Genomic DNA, 10772 nt, shown 5'->3' with positions numbered 1-10772 from the left:
GGTTGAGATGGACAAACGGGAAGTATGCATTCTAATAGTAGAAGCAAAGAAGGGTTTTTTTTATTACTACAAGCCAGCAAATTTATACCCATTATACTTGTTACCTTGTACATATGTCTGTCCCTTATTGGTCAAAAAGTTGTCAGAAGTTGTTTTTCTCACCCCTCATTGGGTGACTTTTTCAGGTTCCTTATCACAACTGCAAATGGTCAACACATTCCTTAAACTTAGTTTCCCAGGCACGCTTCTCATCCTTTCTTGTTCTCTCACGGGAACACTTTAATCTTGTCAAAGTCAATATCCTCCCCAGGCCCCTCGGTCCAGCCAAGGTCCTCCACAAGACTGTTCTGAAGTAATTATGTTTGTTTAAAGGCAACTCTTCTTTCTTTCATGTTCTGATTACAGCATGTCACCCATTAAGCCCTTTTCCTAATATTTCAAATATAAAATAGTTTCACTGCTTCCTTAAAATAAAAGGGGAGTAGTTAATTTTTGATTCCTATTCATGTCTACAAGATGAAAAGAGTAATTAAACTTCTGCATGGATTTACTATTTTTGTTCAGGAGCTAAACTTCACCAGTGTTTTGAGTTGAATCTCATGAATTCTGATATTTTGTTTCTTGCTTTTCTGGTAGTTATAGCAGATCTTGTGATGATTTTAGAACTGTGACACCATTAAGGCTGATAAATGCCACCACTGTGTCTAACTGAGATACATTTTATTCGATGTTGAAACAGTGTTCAAGTGAAATATTCTAAGAGTCTGCGGTGTAGAAGGGGGCAGAGGTTATATTTATGTAGGTACATTCCCTTTATAACTGTTTTTAAATAACTAATAGTAAAGATGCTGGTAGGGGGAGGGGGAATCAAAGACAAAACCTCTAAGGATTGCAGGCTTTTTATTTATTTAATCTTACAATGTGCGCATGTGTACTTTGCCTTATAGTATAATAGGCTGCTAGTAGGGTTTTGACAAGATGATCTAAATATTGACATGTTACAGTTTAGTTGCTTTTTCCTTTTACTTTCATGTACATCAGTTTGTTACTACTGTCTCTGGGTTACTATAAAAACACTGGTTGGTATGTGCAAGCAAAACTCTGGGCTAGATGGACATGAGCTGGTATGACTATGTTTATACTCTTAAGTTATTTAAACATAGCTGGAAAGTATTCCAGTGTGCTCCATTAGTGAGGATATCTTAAACTCATATGAATGAGAACTAAAATGGAGGCTTAAAAATGGGTTGCTTAGGAGTGCTGAAAAATTAAGTACCAAAGAGGAAGAACTATGAAGGCAGGGGATGCAGATTTAAGCGATGCCACCCTTTTACAAAGAACTCAGTGCTGAAATAAAAGTTCTCTCTTGGCAAAGTTCTTTTACTAGAGTAAAGGAAAGCTGTAGTATCAACAAGCCTAATTTTTATGAGATTGCTTTAGATAGTTATTTTAATACATCAAAAAGTTGAGTGAAAATTCCAGTCTTAACTGTTCAATGGAAATTCACTCTTTGTAGGAAAGAGAAAGAGCTGCTCGGGTAATTAAAAAATCTGTAATAAACTTCTTGTCTCGTCAACGCATCCTGAAGAGAGTGAATGCAGCAGTTTTCATCCAGAAGCACTGGAGAAGATACTTAGCGAGGATGATTTTTTTAACTCTGAAACAGACAAAACTGGAGGAAGCCAGAAGTAAATCTGCCACAGTCATTCAGGTAATACGATCTAAAGTGAGATTACACAGCAAGGAAACCCTCTGAAACCTGTAAGACAAAAGGCTTGCTCAGGGTCATTTTTCATGCCTGCAGCAACTGATGTCTTCATGAAAATGTAATTTTTTTTTTTTCTCCCCCACCGCGAGATGTTTTTGTAACTTTGTCTCTTCAGAGAGAAATGGTAATGTGCTATTAAATCAACAATTGTTCCCTTTCAGTAAAAGTTTTGGTATACCATAAACATTAAAACACTGGGCCTTAAAACAGTCAATGTAAGGACTGATCAGATTGTGTTGGCTTGACTTTTTGCACCTGCTGAACATTGCTTAAAGAAGCTTTAAAAAAAATAAAATTACTCTCCTAGTGTTATGACACCTGCAGTGGGCACATTCAGAATGACAGATACTAGTTACCAATTGGTAGTTGGGCAGTTAATTCAGTTTCTCAAGATCCCCAATTTCACCACTGTTAGCCAAAGCTAAATATTACATTCTTAAGACTTTCTGGAGTGGAGACTAAAGAATCACTGATTTATCAAATAGTTTATAAAGGGAATCTTTTATTGCCAGGGCAAATTTAGCTTTTCCCAGAATTTTAAAATGCTTAAAAAAGCAATAATTCAAGCATCTGGCTTTTGGGTTTTTTTTATGTAGATATCTGGCCTATCTTCCTAGGGATTAAGTAGAAGTAAGGAAATCTTAAAAAGTCTGAGGTTGCTAGTCATCAAATTTAGGCTGAACTCAAGATACCATGAAGAAAATACTAAATTTTCTGTTTTTTTCCTACAGGCTTATTGGAGGAGACACTGTGCTAGGAAAAGATATTTACAGCTAAGATACTACGTTATTTTTGTACAAGCAAAGATAAGGATGGTGAAGTCTGTTGCTGCATATAAACGAATTGTTTGGGCTACTGTTACAATTCAGAGACATCTGCGTGCATCTAAGTTGGCAAAAAAAGATCAGCAAAGATGTGAAATCTTAAAGTCTTCAGCAGTTACTATTCAGTCTGCATTCAGAAGATGGAGAAAATACAAAATTCAACAGAAAATTAAAGCAGCTTTAGTGCTTCAGGCTTATTTCAGAAAATGGCAATCTTCAAAACTGGCTAAGAGAAAGAGGGCTGCCCTCGTCATACAGTCTTGGTATAGGATGCACAGAGATCTGAAGCAGTATCTATGTATTAAGCAAAATGTTATCAAGATTCAGGCTTGGTACAGGTGTCAGCTGACTAGACGTATTTACCAGGAACACAGGGAAAAAATAGTGGCAATTCAGCGGTATTACAGAGCTTATAAATCAGGAAAAATTGAGAGAGAGTACTATTTGCAAAAGCGTGCAGCAGCGATAGTTCTCCAAGCTGCTTTTAGATGCATGAAGGCACGTAAAGTATACAGACAAACAAAATTGGTTTGTGTTGTTCAGTCACTGTGGAGAATGAAAAAAGAGAAACTAAGATTTCTACAATTAAAAAAATCTGCTACTACCTTGCAGTCACATGTGAGAAAATACCAACAAGTAAAAAGATATAAAGAAATTAAAAATGCTGCTTCTGTAATTCAAACTTGGTATAGGGCATGTGTCACTTCTAAAAAAGCAGCTGCTTCTTTCCAGAAGATGCGTCTGGCTGCTATTGTCCTACAGTCTGCCTACAGAGGAATGGAAGCCAGGAAAGAGACTCGCATATTGAGATCTGTGATAAAAATTCAGTCAAGTTACCGTGCTTACATTGTCCGGAAGAGATTTAAAAACTTGAAAGATGCAACAGTAAAGATTCAAGCTTTTGTAAAGATGAGGCAAGCACATAAGCATTATTGTGCATTAAAGGAGGCAACACTTAATGTCCAGCGAAGGTATAGATCTCATAGATACGCTCTTCAACTTAAAGAAGATTATAGGAAATTGAAGGGAGCTTGCATTACAATTCAAGCTGCAGTTCGAGGCTGTCTTGTTAGGAAACAAATACAAAGGTGGAGGAAGACTGCAATATTTCTTCAGGCATGCTACAGAATGAGAAGGGATAGGCAACGTTATTTAAGCATCTATAGTGCGGCTGTTGTTATTCAAAAACATTATCGTGCATATGAAAAGCAACTGTGTAAGAGGCAGGAGTTCTTGCAAGTTAAAAAAGCAGCTGTTTGCTTACAGGCAGCCTACAGGGGTTATAAAGCACGCAAAAAGCTTAAACTTGAATATAGGGCTGCTATTAAAATTCAGACTGCTTTTAGAGTTCATGCTGCAAGAATGAAATATAAGGCAATGGTTCAGTCCTCCATTGTGATTCAGAGGTGGTACAGAACTTACAAGACTGGTAACAGCCAAAGACTGAACTTCTTACTGACGAGAGCAGCAGTGCTTTCTTTACAAGCAGCTTTTCATGGCTGGAAGATACGAAAGCAAATTCGAAGACAGCATGTTGCTGCTACTAAGATACAGTCTGCCTTCAGAAAATTCATGGCTCTGAAAAAATTCAGACTTATGAACCATGCTGTGCGAACTATCCAAAAGCATTACAGAGCCAGTATTACAGGCCAGAAGCAACGGCAAGAATATGTTCAGCTGCGTAACTCTGTAGTGTGTCTTCAGGCAATATGGAGGGGGAAAACTGTGAGAAAAACAATTCAAAAGAAACATAATCTTGCAACAATCATTCAGTCCTGTTACAGAATGCATGTAAATCAACTAAAATATAAGAAACTAAAAGAAGCGACTCTAGTGATTCAGAAATACTTCAGAGCTTACTGTTTGAAAAAAACCCAACATGCAATTTATCTAAAAACAAAGGAAGCTGTTTTAGTCTTGCAGTCAGCTTACCGTGGGATGACTGTAAGGAAACAATTGAACAGACTAAACAAAGCTGCTGCAACTATACAAGCTGCCTTCAAATCTTACCTGGTCAAAAAGGACTATGAAAGACTTAGATCTGCAGCTATAGTAGTTCAAAGGCATTATTGTGCAATTACTCATGCTAAATGTCAAAAGCAGAAATATTTGTCTTTAAAAAAAGCCACAGTCAAAATGCAGGCGATTTACAGAGGTGTAAGAATTAGACGACGAATTCGTTGTATGCATCAAGCAGCTATTTGTATCCAAGCCACGTTTAAGATGCATCGCATGAACATAAAATATCAGGCAATGAGAATGGCTGCAATTATAATTCAAAGACAATATAGAGCATTTTGTTTAGGCAAAGTACAGCGTAAAAAGTACTTGGAACTAAAGAAGTCTATCATTATCCTTCAGGCTGCCTGTAGAGGCATGAAGGTCCGACAAGGCTTAAAAACTATGCATCAGTCAGCAGCAATAATACAGTCTTATTATCGAATGCACAAACAACAGAGGGATTTCAGAAGATTATTGCTGGCAACTAGGCAGATTCAGCAGTGGTTCCGTGCTTGTAAGGAGCGAGATACACAAGTCCACAACTATATGATTATGAGAAGTGCTACACTTTGTATCCAGGCTGCATTCCATGGTATGAAAACAAGAAGACTTGTAAGAACTATGAGTGAATCGGCTGAGCTTATTCAAAGAAGATTTAGAACTTTTCTCAAAAGAAAATATTTTCTTTCCATTAAGACAGCTGCTGTTGTTATTCAGAGAAAATACAGAGCAAGAAAACTAGCAAAAATTCAACGTCAAAAATACCTCTCTTTCCTTAATGCTGCTGTTACCGTACAGTCTGCTTATAGAGGCTTTGTGGTAAGAAAAAAAATGCAGCAGATGCATCAAGCTGCTACAGTTATTCAAGCAATGTTAAGAATGCGTAAGATTTACATTTCTTATCAAGCTGTCAGGCTTGCTTCAGTAATCATACAGCAACGTTATCGTGCTTACAGGGAAGGGAAGCGTGTGAGAGAAATATACTTAAAACTGTACAATTCTTGTTTAGTTCTTCAGGCTGCCTATAGAGGGATGAAAACAAGATGCTTCTTGAAGAAAAGACATGAGGCAGCACTTACAATACAGAGAAACTACCGAATGTACAGGCAGTACTGCCATTACAGAAAAGTTCAGTGGGCAACCCAGCTAATACAGAAGAGATACAGAGCCAATAACCTAAAGAAAATTGCAGTACAGCGTTACTCTTCATTAAAGAAAGCGGCAACTTGTATTCAGAAGGCTTTTAGAGACATGCAAGCAAAAAAACATCAAGAAATGCACTGTGCTGCTGCTGTTGTCCAGAAAAATTTTAAAGCTTTTAGAGAACGTCAAAGATATCTCTCTCTTAAAGCAGCTACTCTTATCTTTCAGAGAAGATACAGAGCTTTGATTTTGTCAAGACAGCATGCTTTAGAGTATCTTTCTCTTCGTAGAGCAACTATTCATATACAAGCCGTGTACAGAGGTATCAGGGTGCGGAAGAGCATTGAGCATATGCATTTAGCAGCTAGTACAATACAGGCAGCCTACAAAATGCACAGGAATAGAAGGTCCTATCAAAATATGAGAATTGCAGCTATTATTATACAGAACTACTATCAATCCTATGTTAAAGGAAAGAATCAACGAAAGAAATACCTGATGATGAAGAATTCTGCTCTTGTTATTCAAGCATCATATAGAGGCAGGAAGGAACGACAGAAACTGAAAATCATGCATGTTTCAGCAATTGTAATACAGTCTAGTTATCGCATGTACATACAACATAGATATTACAAACAGTTGTGCTGGGCTGTCAGAGTTATACAGCAAAGATTCAGAGCCAAAATGGCAAAAGAAGCTGACATGGAAAACTATGCAAAAATAAAAAAGGCTGTCGTTTGCCTTCAGTCCTGTTTTTGTGCCAAAAAAGCCAGGCAGTTGTATAAAACCAATGTTGCTGCACGGTGCGTACAATCATTCTTACAAATGCGTGTAGAGAGGAGGCATTTTCTTGAGAAGAAAGCAGCAGCAATAATGATCCAGTCTATGTTCCGATGCCAAAGAACAAGGACTCACTATAAATTGATTCAGAGTTCAGCAGTTGCTATTCAGAGGTGGTACAGAGCATGTCACAGGGCTCGTTTACAGAAAACGGAGTATTGTGCTCAAAGACAAGCACTAGTAATTATCCAGTCTGCCTTCCGTGGTATGAAAGCAAGAAAAATAGCAAGACAAATACGAGCTGCAAGAAAGATTCAGTCTTTTCTTCAGATGGCTGTGCAGCGTAGAAAATTTATTCAACTTAGAACAGCAGCTATTACGTTACGAGCCTATTACCTAATGCATAAAACTAAATCACAGTATACAAGCTACAAAAAAGCAGCAGTTGTCTTACAACGATGCTACCGATCCCACTTGACTGTGAAATACCAAAGAATGACTTACTTACAAACGCAGAGAAACATTATTATTGTGCAGGCTAGAGTCAGAGGATTCATTGAAAAGAAGAGGTTTCACAAAATTAAAGCAAGCACAATAAAAATTCAGGTACTTTTGAATTTATAGTAGTGGCTTTGGGTGTGGGTTTTTTAAAGATCACTGCTCTTGCAAACGACACTTTAAAACTATATGTTAAAGTAGAATCAGTTTCTGAAGTGGATGATGGATGGCAGATATATAAAGCTTACTACTACAGTGCACAGAAATGAGTCTCAGTTCAGCTCTGTTTTGTCTTTCCTTTCTGAGGTACTCATCTTAAAAAGTAACGTTCCTTTTTTCTTGTTTCTCCTGTAGAGTTTTAGTACTTCAAATGAGTTCTGATACTTGTGTGTGTTTCTGTTCTTTTAAGAATATTTTTGTCCTAACTGGCTTTTACCTGTATAAATATTAGGAGCTTAATGAATGTTTTCTTTGATTGGAATGTGACTGAAAGCTGTCTTGATGTGTTGAAATGAGTGGGCACTAGTATTGGGTATACAGTGAAGTAAATGGCAAAAAAGGCATGACTGCTACCTTCTTTAATGTAGCATTACATTACATACGTACATACAATTCTTCATATTTAGGAAGGCATGAGTAAATCAGTCACGTTAGTTCTTATAGATTTATTATATGTCCCTAGACTAATTTAAGTGCCTAGCTAACATTTTGAAGAGGAATGTAAGGAGAGAAACTGTATTCTTATTGTGTGTTTCAGTTAGTACCTTGAGTGGCACCACATGAAACTTGTTGGGAAACTATCTGTGAATTCTCAGAGGTACTCTAGGAAAAGGGAATTATTTAGTCTGATGTTTTTTCCTTCCATCATTGATTCAATAAAAGTGTGCTCAGCAAGAAGTAATGAGAATTGTTCTTCATCTCCATGTAGCAAGCATCCGGCGTTGAGTTCAAAGAAGCTTAGAAGGCTAGTTGCTCTGAAGTGCTTTTTCAATATTTTTTTTTTTTTTTGAGGATGAGGAAGGCAGGTATATTTCCTTCTTCTTTATATTAAGTATGATTTGTATGTAGTTGGAGTACGCTTTTTGGGTTTTTTTTCCCTTCTGGGAAAAGCTTTAAGTGACTTTCTGTGGTGGCCTTAGTTATTTTACCCTAAGGGAAGTGTTTCTTTTCAGGTTATTATTGGAATGAAAGGATTTTTTTTTTTTCCCCCAAATCAGGGAAGAAAGGGAAATAAATAATCTCTCACAATAACTTTTTAGGTTGGTATTACTATCTTGTTGGAGAGCACATGCTCTGCTTAACAGATAAGAAAGCAAGTGTGCCATCCTCGCCTCCATGTGTTGGGGGGAAGTGGCAGCTTCTTAGTTATTTTCTGAATGTTTAATTTATATATCCTGAACAATGTAAGTATGATTACTTTGCTTAAAAGGTAGGAAAAAAAAGCATTAGTTGGGAAATTGAAAATATATTTACTTATATTGTTGTTTTTCTAACAAGCTGGTGAGTACAGCTGCACTTAAAAATATGCAAATGACTTCCCAGTCAATGCCATGCAAGTGGTGAAATATTCCAAGATTATGTCTTTTTATTTTAAGGCATTTTTCCGTGGATTTATTCAGAGACAGAAATACCTTCAGTACAAGTTTTCTGCTGTATTAATACAGCAGTGCTACAGAGCCCATTGGGTGCGAAATATTGAACAACAAAGATACCATCAAATGCAAAGAGCTGCCATTAGAATTCAGGTAATCCCAGAGTGTGTTTTTTGTTGGTTTTTTTTTCTTTTTTAATCTCTCTTGTATTTGTTTCTTCATGACATAATTATTTTTACAGACACTAAAGAGAGTGGCATTTGTGGTATTTCCCTGAATGTGTTTCACTTGCTTTAGAAAACATCTTCTAGATGTGAGAAATTAGATATCCGTAATACTGTAGAGATAGGAATCCTAAAAGCCTTTCATGCTAGCGTGACCCTTTTCCTTTTAATTTTTTGTTTGTTCTGTTAAGTAAAAGAATAAAACCCCCAGGTTTGAAAGGCTGTCTTTTCCTTTTTTTTTTTTTTTTTTTTTTTTAATATATTTAATAGGCATCATATAGAGGATATAAAGCCAGGCAGTGGGTTAACAAAATGAGAGCAGCACAAGTAATTCAAGCCTGGTTTCGAGGCTGCAGAGCACGAAAGGAGTATGCATCTGTGGTAAAAGCTGTATGTGTTATTCAGAGTTACTTCAAAACAAAACAGCAGCGGACCTGGTAATACTGAATTTGATATAAATTTCTCTACTTTTTAAAGCTTTTATTATATAATTATTTAGTACTGCTTTGTACTCTGGTAAATGCCTATAGATTCTCAAGCTCTGATCCTGCAGCATGTATGTAACCCACATGAGCATAATCCTGTTGATGCATGTGGGATTATTCTTTTGCACAGGATTTTTCTTATGTTTAAATATTTTTCTGGACTGGAAGCTACCTCACAAATTTTGCATATTGGGGATCTAGAAAGAGTAGGCCTTGATCTTTTTTTTACAGGAAGGGTGTTCTGGATATTGATAACGTTGCCCCATAAAACTAATAGAATGAAAAGCTATTTTGTTATAATGCATAATGGAATAGTTAAACTAGTTTATGTTTATTTTGCTGTGAGATGGTTTTACAATAAATGCTCTACTAGATCAGCATGATAGCTCATCTCATTCAGAACTCTGTCCTCTGCCAGTAGCAGTAGAAGTTTAGGGAGACTACATTAACCTGGTGACTTTCTAAGCTCCTCCCTCAGCAGATTACGGCTGCTAGAACTTACATCCTTGCCTGTTCCCTTTATTATCCTTTTACAGACCTGTTGTATGTCAGTCTGTCTAATGCCTTTAAAACTGCTGTCTCTCTTCCCAACTTCCTTTGGCAGCAAGTTCTGGAAGTACCTACTGTGGGAAAACAAAAAGTATCTTCTATTTTAAACCCGTCTTTCTGCCAACATTGCTGGCTATCCCCTTGTGCTAGTGTTCTAAGATTTGGTTGATAACAGCTCTCCTTTCACAGTATCTATCTTAATAATTTTGTAAACTGTCACAGTTTTCTTACTTCAAAAATGCAAGTGTTCTCAACTTTTGGAAAAAAACTTAAAATGCATTTTTCGTGTTAGGTTTTTGAAAACGAAGTTCTGTGCACTTACCATTCAAAGAAGATGGAGAGCAGCCCTTACTGCACGAATGATTCAACATCAGTTTCTGGCAACTAAGAATGCTGCAGTTAAGATTCAGTTGGCATATAGACAGTACAGAGCTAGAAGACTTTTAAGAAAGGTATGTTTTCACTTGCACTCTGCTATGTCAGGGTTGTTTTAAAAGTTTTCAGTGTATTTGAGTGATTTTTGTCACCAATGTACAGAAGTATAGAAAAGAAAAAAGGTAGGGCCAGAACAAAGATATTTTGAAGATTGAAGAGTTTTGATCTAAACTACCAAATTTCCTTTTTGCTTGGAGCGACGAGGTTGATTCTTGTTTTCAAACAGGTCCAATTGTTGAATTATCCCTGTCTACTGATGATAAGATAAAATGTAAAATTTTCACTTGTCTTTATTCTTACAAAGGATTAAGTTGACCATATTCTGACCCCATTTAGGTAAGGGAAAAGACCTTCCAAATTGTGAAAGTGTATTTTTATATAAACTAGTACTGCATGAGTTTGCTTGTATTTCCTATTTTATTTTTGTTCTCTTTCTTATGATGGAAAAAAAATATATAAATGTATATTGATCA

At 36.5% G+C, this 10772-nt stretch overlaps 1 protein-coding gene across 1 annotated transcript in view; it reads left to right on the top strand.

Moving 5' to 3' along the window:
* ASPM (asp (abnormal spindle) homolog, microcephaly associated (Drosophila)) overlaps nt 1-10772 on the top strand; it is a 30895-nt gene that overhangs the window by 13317 nt on the left and 6806 nt on the right. The window contains exons 17-21 of the mRNA XM_010563437.1: nt 1517-1711; nt 2500-7122; nt 8610-8759; nt 9101-9267; nt 10157-10316. Coding sequence (XP_010561739.1) covers nt 1517-1711; nt 2500-7122; nt 8610-8759; nt 9101-9267; nt 10157-10316 — 5295 coding nt within the window. The remainder of the gene's footprint in view (nt 1-1516; nt 1712-2499; nt 7123-8609; nt 8760-9100; nt 9268-10156; nt 10317-10772) is intronic.

The sequence above is a fragment of the Haliaeetus leucocephalus genome, unplaced genomic scaffold, assembly GCF_000737465.1.
Source record: "Haliaeetus leucocephalus isolate CR32 unplaced genomic scaffold, Haliaeetus_leucocephalus-4.0 Scaffold166, whole genome shotgun sequence".
NCBI classification, from domain to species: Eukaryota; Metazoa; Chordata; class Aves; order Accipitriformes; family Accipitridae; genus Haliaeetus; species Haliaeetus leucocephalus.
This window is presented reverse-complemented; position numbering and strand designations above follow the sequence as displayed.